The following is a 15,514-nucleotide window of genomic DNA, read 5'->3' as shown; positions in this document are numbered from 1 at the left end:
CAGCGCTGGACTGTTTACGAACAGGAATTATATGCTGTTGTTAGAGCCTTAAAGCAATGGGAGCATTACTTGTTACATCAAGATTTCGTTCTATGCAGCGATCACAAGGCGTTGCAATACATTAACTCACAGAAAAGTATCAATAGAATGCATGCCCGGTGGGTAATCTTTCTTCAGCGGTTTACGTTCGTTCTTAAGCACAAGAGCGGCGTGCAAAACCGAGTGGCGGATGCATTAAGTCGACGGGCAGCCCTTGTAACTCAGCTCCAAACTGAGTTCTCCGGCATTGACTGTTTGAAAGAATTATATCCTCAGGATGATTACTTTAAAGGTTACTGGGACAGTTGCTGTAAGCAGGAATTAAATTCAGATTACTCAATACGCCATGGGTTTTTATTTAAAGGAAATCTTCTATGCATCCCCAGCTCTTCGTGGCGACAGCAGATTATCAAAGAAACACACGCCGGTGGGCTGTCCGCACACTTGGGAAGAGATAACACAGTCATACAGCTGCAGCAGCGATTCTTTTGGCCACACTTGAGACGGGATGTGTCTAAATTTGTGGAGAGATGCTCAATTTGTCAAACTTACAAAGGAGGAGGACAAAATACCGGCTTGTACCAGCCATTGCCCGTACCTGATTCAATTTGGGAGGATTTAAGCCTTGATTTCGTAATGGGACTGCCGAGGACCAAGTATGGAAACGATTCTATTATGGTCGTGGTAGATCGCTTCTCGAAGATGGCACATTTTGTCGCCTGTAAGAAGACCTTTGATGCATTAAACATTGCCAAGTTGTTTTTCAAGGAAATCGTAAGATTGCACGGAATTCCGAGAAGCTTGACATCCGATAGGGATGTTAAATTCATTAGCCATTTTTGGCGAGAACTGTGGAAAAGGTTACACACACAGATCCAGCTCAGCTCCTCCTATCACCCTCAGACGGACGGGCAAACTGAAGTGGTGAATCGAACATTGGGTAATCTATTGCGATGTTTAGTACAAGACAATCCTAAAATCTGGGATGAATTACTTGGTCAGGCCGAATTCGCATTTAATTCCATGACAAACCGCTCTACCGGTATGTGCCCATTTAGTATAGTCTATACTAAAATGCCAAATACTGTCCTCGATGTTACAGTGCTGCCCAAGTGTAAGAGCAAATCTGCGTCCGTGCTAGTAGACAATTATGCGGAATTTCTGGCCAACATCCGAGCAAAAATTCAAGCTGCTAATGACAAATACAAATTGTCGGCGGACGTGCATAGAAGAGAGAAGCTATTTAAGCCGGGAGATTTGGTATTTGTTAGGCTGAAACGAGATCGTCTACCTGTGGGAGAATACTCTAAGCTCGGGAAAAAGAAATGGGGACCGTTCTCTATAAAGAGCAAGATCAACGACAATGCATACATTGTGGATCTTCCGGAGGAGTTCAATACATCCCACACTTTCAATGTCAAGGATATATATGCTTATATGCCACCTGATGAAGGGAAAGCTCAAGTTTATTATGTTGATACAGATAACGATTTTAGCGGGGGCGAATGATGCGGTGCACTATAGCCTTATCGTGAGATGGGTAACATCTCATCCTTTTTTCTGCTTAAGCCGTTGCTGGTTTGATCTCCACTACCACTTTTATCCTTTATTAGTTATATAGTACAAAAAGCTACTTTCTGTTTTTACACTTTTAGTAGAATATGAATATTCTGATAGTATATGAGAAGTTCCTGTAGAGAGGAAGGCATCTTTTACAATTTGATCAATAGAATCACTACAGTTCTCTGTTATTGCTTGCTTGTTCTTCTGCTTGTTTTCAGCTTTGCAGGTGTTGCGGCATCAATTCTACATGCTTCCTTCATTACGGCAAGATACAGCACTCCCGCAGGATTGTAACTAATTCTGATTCTGCAACGATCACTTTACCTTTTTTGAGCATGTATACTGTATTATAGAAACCAGCGAAGGAAATCAAAATTATAGGAATGACTCTTACTATTTCGTGTATTCTTCTACTCTTCTTTTATGCCTTTTTTATTGCTTTACAGTTACATTAATATTCTGCATTACTTCTTCAGAATTATCACTGTCTTCATCATATCCGAGCAATTAAAGCTTAGAAGCTCTTCAACCGTCATTCCTAGTTACTCCGGTAACGCTGCTGTTCTCTGCTTTAACAGATGTTCTCTGTTTTATTACTTGTGTTTTTTGTGATATTGTTCTCTTCATTTTGTTCTTAGACACCATTTATTGGAGCAGTAGCTGTAATTTGATACTTGGAGATCTTCAATTTCATCAAAATTTCTATTTAACTAAAGGAATTTTTAATGAAATCAACTGTGAATATGGATATTGTAATACAAATCATTCTTCTCAAACAAAAATGTACCAGAGCTTGTAACGCACTTTATTTGTCATTGGCTTCATAGTAAATTTGTTAACGTTCGATCTCCGTATTTAACAAGCAAAATAAGACCTGCAACTTTACTTTCATTTAAGGTCAATGACTTGGTTTCCAGGAATTCTAAGCCTCACCAAAATGATTAATTATTATGTGAGAACGTCATTTTCAAATCAATCAGAATGCATCATGTTATCCTTTTGTTCGATACCGTGGCTTGATACCACTAATATGATGTACTCTGATTAGTCACCAAAGGCATTATGTGTCAGGCCTCTGCTCAAAATAATTTCTCTATCAAGAGGGCATCCATTGGCATCCATTAAAGATTCCCAATGAAAATTCAGAGAAAATTCATCAACGAATAATTAGCCTCTATTGACTAGAGAAAGACTTTGGCAAGAGTCTTCTCCTCATTTGGAACCGCAGAACCTTATTATAGTTGTTAGCATGATTAATACATATTCATGGCTTTCCTCTTCCTCCTATTCTTGATCGCCTCTCCGGCAACGGCAGACTTTCCTTCCTATATCTGTGGCAACAGTGCAGAAAACTTCATCAGCAACAGCACCTACAGCTCAAACCTCAATCAACTCTTCTCAACTCTCTCTTCCAACGCTTCAGCCACTGGCTTCGCCACTTTCACCGCCGGCAGAGTACCTGACCGCATCTATGGACTAACCCTCTGTCGTGGTGACACCGACATCCCCAGCTGCCGCTCCTGCATCTCCACCGCCATGTCCGACATCCAGCAGCTCTGCCAATACAACAAATACGCCAACATATGGTACGATAACTGCCAACTCCGTTACTCCAACCTGGATTTCCTCTCCGCTCCCGACGTCTCCTCAAACATCAAGTTCTCCGTGCATAACACCCAAAATGTCTCGGCAGACGAACTTTTGAGGTTCGAGAGTCTAACCTGTCTGTTGATTGGCAATCTGTCTGATTTCGCAGCGAGAAACGCGTCCCGTCTGTTTGCGACGGGAACGGCGGTGCTCACGGCGGGGGACACTATATACGGACTGGTGCTGTGCGCACGGGACCTGTCAGTAGGCGAGTGTATGAAGTATTACATGACTACATGCTTCCTTCATTATCGCAAGATACAGCACTCCCGCAGGATTGTAACTAATTCTGATTCTGCAAAGATCACTTAACCTTTTTTGAGCATGTAAACTGTATTACAGAAACCAGAGAAGGAAATCAAAATTATAGGAATGACTCTTACTATTTCTTGTATTCTTCTACTCTTCTTTTGTGCCTTTTTTATTGCTTTACAGTTACATTAATGTTCTGCATTACTTCTTCAGAATTCTCAGTCTTCATCAGATCCGAGCAATTAAAGCTTAGAAGCTCTTCAACCGCCGTTCCTAGTTACTCCGGTAACTCTACTGTTCTCTGCTTCAACAGCTGCCCTCTGTTTTATTATCTTTTTTTTTGTGTGATATTGCTCTCTTCATTTTGTTCTTAGACACCATTTATTGGAGCAGTAGCTGCAAGGCAGTTTTGAGTCAGACCACAATGATCTTGATACAATTGGGGTTCATCTCTTTGAACAGCACTATCTTTATCATAAATCTATCAATAACGTAGTTTAGATGACCTTAAAATCAATTATGAATTCTATAGTTCAAGTATGTGATACTTGGAGATCTTCAATTTCATCAAAATTTATATTTAATTAAAGGAATTTTTAATGAAATCAACTGAAAACATGGATATTGTAATACAAATCATTATTCTCAAACAAAAATGTACCAGAGTTTGTAACGCACTTTATTTGTCATTAGCTTCATAGTAAATTTGTTAACGTTCGGTCTCCTTATTTAACAAGCAAAATAAGACCCGCAACTTTACTTTGAGGAAAGGTCAATGACTTGGTTTCCAGGAATTCTAAGTCCTACTAAAAGGATTAATTATTATGTGCTGACATCATTTTCAGATCAATCAGTATACATCACGTCATTCTTTTACTCGGTACTACAACTCGATACCACTGATATGTCGCACTCTGATTGATCACCATGCCAGCTTAGAATAATTTCTCCACCAAAAAGGCATCCATTAAAGAATCCCAATGAAAATTCAGAGAAAATTCATCAATGAATAATTAGCCTCTATTGACTAGAGAAACACCTTGGCAGGAGTCTTCTCCTCATTTGGAACCGCAGTACTTTATTTTTGTTGTTAGCATGATTAATACATATTCATGGCTTTCCTCTTCCTCCTAATCTTGATCGCCTCTCCGGCAACGGCAGACTTTCCTTACTATATCTGTGACAACAGTGCAGGAAACTCTTAAGAAAATTTTGACTGTTGTGTAATTAAATATTTACATATATAAGAGTTATATAGTATATATTTATATAAATCTCTTAAGAAAATTTATGTACGCTAGTATACAATGTTCTTACAATATTTTTTTGGGGGTACTATGAAGACTTTTTTCTCTAAGCTTTCTCAAATAATAAATTTAACAATGCAATGCAGGAAGCAGTAAGTTGGGCAGTATTTTGGCAATCACAATTCCTGCAGTACTGGCCTTTGTCTTAATTGCCATTATTTGCATATGCTGCAGGAGAAGAATGTTAAAGACAAAGGAACTTGGTAAGTTTTCTCTGTTGCTAATGTCTAGGTTTTTAATGTGAAATCTTTTATGTAGAATGAAGTTAAACTTTTAAATATCCATATGAATTCGGGGTATAATAATGCTGTTTTATTAAAAAAAATTAAAATTAAATGTGCTGTTATGGAAGCACTCCGAAGATGATCGACCTCCTAAAGTCAAAGTGAATAATATCACGATGTTCAAGAATTTGAGCTGTTACATATTGATTTTAGGATTTCACTACAATAGTATTGAAATTAAAAGTAGCTTAACAACTACCGCAAATCTATGTTCATGATGAATTGAAGGTATTTTATTGCATGTGTTGATCATTTTTGGAATTTGATCAATAAGAAATAATGCATGATAATTTAAAAATAAAAAAATAATAATAATTGGAAAATTTTGTCTTCAATTTTAGGTGAAGCTGGCTTTGAAGAGATTACAAAGGCTGAATCTTTATTATTTGACTTATCTCTACTTAAAATAGCAACTGAAAATTTTTCGGAGGTCAATAAGCTTGGTGCAGGTGGCTTTGGATCAGTTTACAAGGTAAATGTTAACTTGCATTTTTCTACATTTTTCTCTCGAACTTTTACCATACAAAAATATTAGTTAACAATTCTTTTCTTTTGATCTTCTACAGGGAATACTACCAGATGGTAGAGAAATAGCTGTTAAGAGGCTCTCAACAGGATCTGGGCAAGGCCTTGAAGAGCTAAAAAATGAATTGGTTCTGATAGCTAAACTCAAGCACAAAAATCTTATAAGACTTCATGGTATTTGCCTGGAAGAACAAGAGAAGTTACTCGTATATGAATACGTTCGCAACAAAAGTTTAGATACCATTCTATTTGGTAATGTTTCTCGAACATTTGTATTATATCTAAACTAATCACTAGTAAAATTTCATCATTGTATTGGATGTCAAATTTCATTTACTCTCTTACATAAACATAGTGCAGGTTTTTTTATCATTATTATCAAATTGAATTACCAGTATTATAATTTCACACAATACTTAATATTTATATATTTGTATGTGGACAGATCCATCTAACAGTAAGCTACTAGATTGGGTGAAAAGATACAAGATAATAAGAGGGATTGCAAGTGGTCTACTTTACCTACATGAAGACTCTCGAATAAAGATTATTCATAGGGATCTTAAAGCTAGCAATATATTATTAGATGCAAATATGAACCCAAAAATTTCAGACTTCGGTATAGCTAGACTTTTTGGAGGAGACGAGACTCAAGGGATGACAAGTCGTGTTGTTGGAACATAGTAAGCTTAATAAATCTTCAAAAGTCTTACTAATTTCACTATTTTTACTAGAACGACATCATGAAGTCACAAGCTTCTTGCAGTGGATATATGGCTCCAGAATATGGAATGCATGGACATTTCTCAGTCAAGTCTGATGCCTTTAGTTTTGGAGTACTAGTTTTAGAGATTATGACAGGAAAGAGTAATAATAGTTTCTTCAATTATGATCTTTCAGAGAACCTTTTAAATTATGTATGTATCTCCTTTCAATACTTGAAATATATTATGTATATATATTTTTTTATTTTAGAAGATAACCATTGGTATTTACTTTGAAAAGGTATGGACGAATTGGCAAAAGGGAACGGTGTTACAAATTGTGGACCCAGCTTTAGCAAATCTTTTTACAAGAAATGAAGTCATGCGATGCTTTCAAATTGGACTTTTATGTGTGCAGCAAGACCCATCTCAAAGACCTACAATGACAAGAGTGCTTGTCATGCTCAACAGCTATTCTATGTCCATTGAAGATCCTTTAGCGCCAGTATTTTGTGGGGAGACATAGCATCAACAAAGATTAGTTTTTAAAGAAAATATAAATATATGATAAACTTTTATAAGAATTTTTATATGTTAAGTAAATATATGAATTTTTATAACGTTACATTATATATAACGTTACAAAAATTGTGTTTTAACAAAAAACACAATTAATTTCAGATAAAACGCCATCATTTAGTGCGTTGTTTATCCCTTTTAAATTAAATTTATATCATGTTGTCAGTATGATCAGTACCCTAGACATTACGCAAATATTATAAAACCCAAGAAAGATATATTTTTATTTATATCTTGTTATATATTTATTTGAATTAATATTGGAGATCAGTGTTTAGAAGTCTACACCATACTCAACAAAACCCTTAACTTGCCGACAAGCAAATTCAACTCCTTCACCTTCATGGGGAAACTATCTTTGATGTCTAGGGTTTTCTTCTCCGCTCCGTCTGTGCTCTGTCTTTGCTTTAGTCGGGTAATATTCTTCCTTCTTCTTTAAATCCTGTGGGTTTTTTCCTGATTTTCTTCCTTCAACCGATTTTTTGGTTTTGATGACTGCGAAGTGTTTGAGTGACCCCAGATTTTTGGATGGGAAGCCCCCAATCGAGATACTTTAAGCATGTTTTGTCTGTCACTACGACTTCTCTGGAGTTTTCTCTAGTTAAAATTTCTTCGCGTCATGGATTACTAGCTTTGTTAATTTCAGATGAAGAAATGGTTTCTCTTCCTGTGTCTTTTGAGTTTGCACTGGTTGGAAAATTTTTGGGGCGTTGTCCACCTCTCGATGCAATTCAAAAAAAAATTTAAACCAAAAACTCTTTAGTGATTTCTTTGTTAGTTTGTTAAATCCAGAAAATGTGTTGATTAAATTAGTGAATGACTTAGACTACAAAAGGTTTCTCACCTCTTCAACTTTGTCAGCAATTATTTTATAAAGCTTTTTAAGTGGACTCCTCATTTTGATGTTAATGTGGAATCCCCTATAATTTCTATACGGGTTTCTTTTCCCAATCTTCATCCATATATATTCTCCCCCATGCATTCTGCATGGTTTAGGGTCTGTATTTGGCTACCCCTTAAGATTGGATAATACTACCTTTAGTGGCACAAGGCCTTCGATTGCTCATATATTAGTCAAGTTAGATGCCACTAAATATTATCCTAATCAAGTTTGGCTGGATTCTGAAACTATGTGTTACATTCAATCTATGGAAATGAAAGAATTTCTCTTATTGCTATCACTATAAAGCTTTGGGGCACTTAAAAGTTGAATGCCCGGTTTTGCATCCTTTGGCTAGTGATCCTCATGTTTAGTGAGCGTGAGAGATGTGGCTGATATTTCTTTGCAACCTAGTTAGGGTCTCAATGATCCTCATGTTAATGTTGTGGCTGGGGTTTTGCCTCAAGATTTGGATTGTGCTATTCTTGCTAATGTTGGTGATGTTTCTCATTTGGCTCATGATGAGGGACATGAGGATGTGCTTGTTTCACCTCTGGATAATTGTGATAATTCTATTCAAATATTTGGTGGTGTTATTTTCCCTATTGTGTCTTGGGGAAGTTCGGAGTTATCTCTCGGAGTTGCAATGGCTAGTATTAATGTTGTGGGGGCTATTTATAATACTTTGGTTTATGATGATGAGGTTGTAGGTTATGAGGTGGATTGGGATATTTTTTAAGCTAACTTAATCGTGGATAATGAATTATCTGGTGATGTGGATTCTGTTGATTCGCTAATGGTTGATGTTCGATCGCCCTCTCAATTGGGTTCGAGTGGCGTTGATCCCCTTGTTGATATGCCTATTGATATGATTTCTCCTAATACTCTGAATGCTCAATTGATTTCTAGATCCGGGGACACTTGTTTGGACCAGTCGGATTGTCTAGATGAGTCACTTGCTTCTCCTTGTGGGGTTGAGGATGATTTGGGGGTTGGGCATGATGAATCCTAACGATTTGTATGAGCTTGATGTTTGCAGAGTAGTTGATAATTCATTTTCTCATGTGGGTAAGCGTCGTAGATACAAATAAAAAAAATAATGATGTTTGTCTTTGGTGGTTGTTATGAGTTTGATTGTGGTACCTTATATGGGCTGTTCTTGTGGCTTTCATGCGAGAGTTACAGGGTTGTTTGTCTGCCATTGTGGTTGGGGCACGCTAGTGTGGTTTTGCCCTTGGTTGTGTCTAGTAGCTTTGTGTGTGTTGTGTTTCGTTTCAGTGACTTCATGGTAGTTTCGTTGGGCTTTGTTTGGGTGGCTATTGGATGCCATGTATACTTGACTCTCTTCTCTATGTTTGTGCATGTCTATGATGTGGCTATGGCGCTTGTTCCTAATTGGATGCCATTTTTGATCGTCTAAGGGCATGTACTATTATCGTTTACGGAAAGTGTAGGCCCCAAGTGAGGGTTTTCTCAAAAAAAAAAAAAAAAAAAAAAAAAAAAAAAAAAAAAAAAAATGTTTTTTTGTACTATTATCGTTTACGGAAAGTGTAGGCCCCAAGTGAGGGTTTTCTCAAAAAAAAAAAAAAATAATAAAAAATAATAATAAAAAGAACTCTACAACCTTCATATCTCTCTCCTCCTTCACTCTCCCTCTCCTCTTAATTATTTCTTAGGAAAATGAGGGGGCTAGGGTAAGTTAGGATGGATTTGAATTTGATTTAGAAATTTTATTTTTTAAAACATCATTTTTAACCTAGCGTAGCGGTTCTCACTTTTCCCTAGAACTGCATCACCTCAACAGAATGTTTCAGATTCTCCTAGATTCCTCTAAACCAAGAGCTTACCATAATGCCCCCCTCCAATTTCTGTAGCACTCCCTCAAATCTTATTTCTAAATAGAGAAGACAACGCCATAGCGCCACCACTACCAACACAGTGGCGCTCTAAAGAGCATTTGGCCTCTTATGATTTCCTCTCCTCCACTTTAATCTTTAAATTTATTTAAAGTTAATTGGATACTATAAGACTTACAACTAATAACTAAATCTGAGTTAGTGGAATTCATACTATATTAGTTCAATTAGTTGGGTCCTCGAACAACATATATTATAGAATCAATGATAAATTAGGATTAATTAGAATTTGATTAAATAAATGAAGATGATTTTTTCCTATTAATTTGATCAATTGAGATCAAATTGAACATGAGGGGCTGGAGCCACAAGAACGGGCGAATCTGTGGGTTTAAGTCGGAGACAGGAGTCAAGGAGATTTGAATTGTGGGAGGTTGGACGGTAGGTTTTGGGACATGGATCCACCTTTCGAGAAGTGTTTGAAAATTCTAGAAAATAGGTACAATAAGTGATCTATTGTTCCTAAGGCCTAATTTAACTAATATGATCCACATCAGATTATATATTCATCTATGGTTAACTCTTATTTAATATAGGCTAACGTTGAAATGGGAGTATTTAGCTAAACTAAGCTAAGAAAGAATTCTATATAATAAATAGAACTGATTGGAATGAAAATGAGGTTGATGTGGATAAATACTTGAAAATTTTTAGGCATAAATTAGAGCTATAAATAGGGGGTTGAGTTATTTAAATTTTATATGAATGATATTTAAGACGTAAATTTTTGAACTCATCTAGAACGAGCAATAAGCAAACATCAAGAAATTGACATTTTTTTATGTCAACCTTGATCTCCTTCCTTTGATCATCTGACACCAGAAAGTCATGTTTTCATCTTATTTATTTTATAATATAGTGGATTGGTGAAAGAAATGAACCTTGGAATGAACAACCTCAAAGCTCAAAATGATATCATATTCTTCATCTCTCCTTATTTACATAAGATTTTATATAACATAGAAAAAAGAACATTATAGAAAGCCATAAAAAATAAAAAAATAATAAAAATATGCTATTCCTCTTCCTCTTCTTTTGTTACCCTTCCCTTCTCCTTCTCTTAATTTTTTTTAAACACCCTCGTTTTGCTTATAGCGTTTGGAAGAGATTAGTTATTTTTAATTTGCACTAGATTAATCTATTTGATATTTAATGTTCATGTTAATATTAAGTTAATATATATTTTATTTAACAGCAGGCACATTATTTTATATTTTAAATATTGATAGCTTAAAAGAAATTATATTGATTCACAAGGTTATGTCAATTTATCCATCGGATTTCATAGTATCGGGGTGTGGCGCCCACATTTTAACTTGACAAGCAAAAACGGACCCGCAACTTGACCTACATGAATGGTCTAATACTTCGTTTCCTGGAATTCCATCCCCACCATAAGAACGTTCATTAAAGACCTCCCAATCAAATTCAGCAATGAAGAATTTGCTTCTGTAATTACCCATCCCCCATACGCACCCAAAAAAAAAAAATCGCTTCTATTGACTAAGCAAGACAGCAGAACGTCATCAGATTTGTTGTCAGTATGATCAGTATCCAATCCATGGCTTTCTTCTTCCTCGTCATCCTATCCCTGTTCGCTTCTCCGGCAACCGCAGATCCTCTCTACAAGATCTGCGGCAGCACAGGAAACTTCACCAGCAACAGCAACTACAGCTCCAACCTCAACCTCGTCCTCTCCACCCTCTCCTCGAACGCCTCCGCTACCGGATTCGCCACCTTCACCACCGGCAGCATCCCCGACCGCGTCCACGGCCTTTCCCTCTGCCGCGGCGACATCAACGCCGCCAACTGTCTCTCCTGCATCTCTGTGGCCACGTCCGACATCCAGCAGATCTGCCCAAACAGCAAGGACGCCATCATATGGTACGACTACTGCCAACTCCGCTACTCCAACCAGGACTTCATCGACGTTCCCGACATCTCCTCAAACATCAAGGTTTTCATGATTAACTCCCAAAATGTCTCGGCTGATGAACTTTTGCGGTTTGAAATTCTAAGCCCTGAGCTGATGGGGAACATGTCCGATCTCGCGGTGAGAAACGCATCGCGGCTCTTCGCCACCGGAGAGACGGCGCTGAGGGCGGGGGACAGCATATACGGACTGGTGCAGTGCGCAAGGGATCTTTCAGTTGGCGATTGCCGCACATGCCTGCAGGGGACGGTGGATCAGATCAGCAGGGATCCTATGAAAGGGAAGAGGGGAGGAAGGACGGTGGGGATATGGTGCAATATGAGGTATGAGTTTTACAAGTTCTACAACGGCACTTCGATGCTGCAGTTTTCTTCTGCTCAGCCGCCGTCGCCTCCAAATGGGTCTTCAACGGCGAATAGTACCCGCGCTGGGGCGGATTCATCTCAAGGAGGTACTACTGCTCTAAAGTTTATAATTTTGGAGAAAATTCTATACTGGAGTGAAAAAAAAAAATAATGAGTTTTATTGATGGATTTGAAACTTTTCAACGCTAGCCTTTATCAGATCAATATATTGTGGACTCTGTAGCTTATGCGAATTTGCTTTACAATAATTTTTTTAATGTGCATAAAGCTAATGTTGTTGGTATGATTTTTATTAAATTTGTAGTACGGCTTAAAAGAAAATATTAAAAAATTCTGTTTTTAATTAAAATTAGTTTAAGCAACATATTAATAAAAAATAAAAAAAATAGCAAATAAGAAACTTAATAAAAATCAATAATTCATTATCCGATTTTTATTTTTGTCGAAACGGCAATAGCGACGTAAGTAGAAACAAGTTCCAGTTTCTATTGAAACCTGATAATGGAGTTCCATATTTGCTCCTTTTAAATTTTTTTTTAACCTGCTTCTTAAGCTAATTTAAGTTTAAAACAAGATCCTTTTCATAAATTGGCCTATTTCTTTATGGTCATTAATTTAAATATATATTTTACCTTAATTTTATTGCTTATTATTTAAAAAAATTCTTATAGGGGCTGTGCCATTATCCCTTAATCGCTTCTAATGTTGGTTTAATCAATAGAATTAATCAAGCAGGCGATTTGAGTTTGGTTACAATTTTCCTTAAGCAATAAACAGTTGTTATGCAATTGAATTTGCTAATCTTTTCTTTAAAATAATAAATTTAACACCACAATGCAGGAAGCAGTAAGCTGGGCATTATATTAGCAATCACAATTCCTGTAGTAGTTGCGATTGTTCTAATTGCCACAATTTGTATATGCTTTTGGAGAAGAAGGTCAAAGACAAAGGTGCCCGGTAAGATTTCTCTCTTGCTAATGTCTAGGTTTATATAGTTTAGAGTTTTAATACAACAATATTGAAAATGAAAACAGCTTAGCACCTATAAACTCCCATGTACAATTTTCCTTAATCAGTTAAAACCGCTGTAAAAAGCCGTTCTAGCATCGGTTAAAACCACTGCGAATACCGATCTATAGCACCAGTTCGCCAAAAGCCGCTATTAAAGGCTGCGAAAACTTCATGTTTTTAGTAGTGATAATGAATTGAAGTTAGCATGATTGCATGTGTCAGTCATTGTGGGAATTCAATCCGTAGTAAGGAATTCAAATATATATCTATAATCTTTTGTAGGTGAGGCTGATCCAGAAGAGATTACAGAGGTTGAATCTATATTATTTGATTTATCTACACTTAAAGTAGCTACTGCAAATTTCTCAGAACTCAACAAGCTTGGTGAAGGTGGCTTTGGATCAGTTTACAAGGTAAAATATTTCCTATATTTTTCTGTTAACCTCTTACTTGATAGAAAAATTTGTTAGTTTTTTTCTTCTTTTGACTTCACAGGGAATATTACCAGATGGTCAAGAAATAGCAGTTAAGAGGCTCTCAAGAGGGTCCGGGCAAGGTCTTGAAGAGCTAAAAAATGAATTGGTTTTAATAGCTAATCTCCAGCATAGAAATCTTGTAAGAGTACATGGTGTTTGCCTGGAAGATGAAGAAAAATTGCTCATTTATGAATATGTGCCCAACAAAAGCTTAGATACCATTCTTTTCGGTATGTTTCTAGTACTTGTTTTTTATATACAAATTTATACCCCAAATAAATCTTCGTCATGATATTCAATGTCACATTTCATAAACTTGGTGCAGAACTTTTGCTTTCTTTAGCATTATCATCAAATTGACTTACTAGCTAGTCTTATTGATGCATGCAATGCTTAATATTTTTATATATTTGTATGTGGGATAGATCCGACAAAAAGTAAGCTACTATGTTGGGTGAAAAGATATAAGATAATCGGAGGGGTTGCTCGTGGCCTACTTTACCTGCATGAAGACTCCCAACTGAAGATCATTCACAGGGATCTTAAAGCTAGCAATATATTGTTAGATGCAGAAATGAACCCAAAAATTTCAGATTTTGGCATGGCTAGGCTTTTTGGAGGAGACGAGACTCAAGGAATGACAAATCGCATTGTTGGAACATAGTAAGCTAAATAGATCTTGCAATTTTACTTATTTCACTTCTTAGATTAGAACAATATCAAAATCATGAGTTTCTTGCAGCGGGTATATGGCTCCAGAATATGGAATGCATGGACATTTCTCAGTCAAGTCTGATGTCTTTAGTTTTGGAGTACTAGTTTTAGAGATTATAACAGGGAAGAGTAACAATGGTTTCTTCAATTCTGAACTTTCTGAAGACCTTTTAAGCTATGTATGTATCTCCTTTCAATGCTTTAAAACAAATTACATGTTTCTGTTCTAAACCGTATGAATTTGTTGATTGACTTTGAACAGGTATGGGAGAATTGGAATAAGGGGACTGTTATAGAAATTGTAGACCCAGCATTAACCAAACTTTTTCCTAGAGATGAAGTCATGAGATGCATTCAAATTGGACTTCTATGTACTCAGCAGGACCCATCTCAAAGACCTACAATGACAACAGTGGTTGTTATGCTCAACAGCTATTCTATGTCTATTGAAGCCCCTTCGGCCCCAGCATTTTTTGTAGGGAGAAGTGGTATCAACACAAATGAGTTTTCAAGAAACTCTGACATTCATGAAGATGGGACTTACAAATCTTCAAGCATGACGGTGCCAATGTCACCTAATGAAGTGTCAATTACAGAGATAGATCCTAGATAACTAGTTCAAAAACATTGAAAAAAAACAAGTTAGGTTGTATATTTCTAGAGTATTGTAAGAAAATTGTAACATGGGCTTATTTTAATGCATTTTTATGTCTACATATACTTATAACTAAAGATAAATAACATGTTAGAACATCATTCATAAGTACAAAATAAAAATCTTATAAGTATCATACAATAAAAACAGTAAAACTTTATCCCACTACGTGAGATTGACTACATGAATCATTTTTCTTCATTGTCATATTAAGAGTCAATCTTAAATGTATCATATAATGATGTGAAACATATATGGAAATACGAATTGCTTAAGAATTAATAACAAGTTGATAAACTTTAATAATTTTAAACTCAATGTTTCACCAAGTTAGGAGTCTAGGATTTCTTAGTTGCAATTTGTTTTGGCATGCGGTTACCAGAAGGATTAACAAGACAATTTTAAAATAAGAACAAAAGCGTAGTAACATTTGCTGCAAAATAACAAAATCCATTGTTTAACAAATAGAAAGTTCACATCGTGTTCCCCTCACTATCACTCTTGATGGTGGGGGTTTGCAGAAGAATAATTTCAGCAAGCCTAGAGATGCCACCAAAAGAAAGAGGACGCCTACGGTCTTGCTCAACGAAGAGTTAGCCAGATGGTAAGAAGTTAGTGGATGTCTGATGATTCATCAATGCCCGGAGAGTTGGTGTTCTTCAAT

General features: G+C 36.4%; 3 protein-coding genes across 4 annotated transcripts; all 3 read left to right on the top strand.

Annotated features, from left to right (window-relative positions):
• Positions 1 to 2,846: 2,846 nt before the first annotated feature.
• LOC114579387 (cysteine-rich repeat secretory protein 38-like) lies at positions 2,847 to 3,462 on the top strand (the record flags this gene model as incomplete). Its single annotated transcript, XM_028693773.1, has 1 exon — positions 2,847 to 3,462. A coding segment is annotated over exon 1 (594 nt), but the record flags the coding sequence as incomplete, so codon positions are not given.
• Positions 3,463 to 4,898: 1,436 nt separating this feature from the next.
• Positions 4,899 to 8,381, top strand: LOC110113065 (cysteine-rich receptor-like protein kinase 10). 2 transcript variants are annotated; one of them, XM_028693769.1, is made up of 6 exons: positions 4,899 to 5,011; positions 5,434 to 5,564; positions 5,659 to 5,869; positions 6,063 to 6,300; positions 6,384 to 6,534; positions 6,623 to 8,381. In XM_028693769.1, the coding sequence occupies exons 1-6, from the start codon at positions 4,990 to 4,992 to the stop codon at positions 6,845 to 6,847; spliced, it is 978 nt and encodes a 325-aa protein (XP_028549602.1). In that variant the 5' UTR covers positions 4,899 to 4,989; the 3' UTR covers positions 6,848 to 8,381. The 2 variants fall into 2 exon arrangements, with proteins under 2 accessions (XP_028549602.1, XP_028549603.1); XM_028693770.1 differs by having other exon boundaries at positions 6,384 to 6,426; positions 6,622 to 6,848.
• Positions 8,382 to 10,968: 2,587 nt separating this feature from the next.
• Positions 10,969 to 14,913, top strand: LOC110113064 (putative receptor-like protein kinase At4g00960). Its single transcript, XM_020845485.2, has 7 exons — positions 10,969 to 12,080; positions 12,835 to 12,951; positions 13,288 to 13,418; positions 13,501 to 13,711; positions 13,907 to 14,144; positions 14,224 to 14,374; positions 14,458 to 14,913. Exons 1-7 carry the CDS (start codon positions 11,240 to 11,242, stop codon positions 14,806 to 14,808), a joined length of 2,040 nt encoding a protein of 679 aa, XP_020701144.1. The 5' UTR covers positions 10,969 to 11,239; the 3' UTR covers positions 14,809 to 14,913.
• The last annotated feature ends 601 nt before the right edge of the window (positions 14,914 to 15,514 follow it).

Source organism: Dendrobium catenatum, unplaced genomic scaffold, assembly GCF_001605985.2.
Source record: "Dendrobium catenatum unplaced genomic scaffold, ASM160598v2 fragScaff_scaffold_362, whole genome shotgun sequence".
NCBI lineage: Eukaryota > Viridiplantae > Streptophyta > Magnoliopsida > Asparagales > Orchidaceae > Dendrobium > Dendrobium catenatum.
This window is presented reverse-complemented; position numbering and strand designations above follow the sequence as displayed.

What these genes read in the sequence shown, in the direction of transcription:
- LOC110113064 (XM_020845485.2), top strand. Translation starts at nt 11,240, where the DNA reads ATGATCAGTATCCAATCCATGGCTTTCTTCTTCCTCGTCATCCTATCC. An exon ending in AATCGCATTGTTGGAACATA is followed by an intron (nt 14,145 to 14,223) that starts GTAAGCTAAATA and finishes AGTTTCTTGCAG; the next exon opens with CGGGTATATGGCTCCAGAAT. An exon ending in CTGAAGACCTTTTAAGCTAT is followed by an intron (nt 14,375 to 14,457) that starts GTATGTATCTCC and finishes GACTTTGAACAG; the next exon opens with GTATGGGAGAATTGGAATAA.
- LOC110113065 (XM_028693769.1), top strand. Translation starts at nt 4,990, where the DNA reads ATGTTAAAGACAAAGGAACTTG. An exon ending in GTTAAAGACAAAGGAACTTG is followed by an intron (nt 5,012 to 5,433) that starts GTAAGTTTTCTC and finishes CTTCAATTTTAG; the next exon opens with GTGAAGCTGGCTTTGAAGAG. An exon ending in TTTAGATACCATTCTATTTG is followed by an intron (nt 5,870 to 6,062) that starts GTAATGTTTCTC and finishes GTATGTGGACAG; the next exon opens with ATCCATCTAACAGTAAGCTA.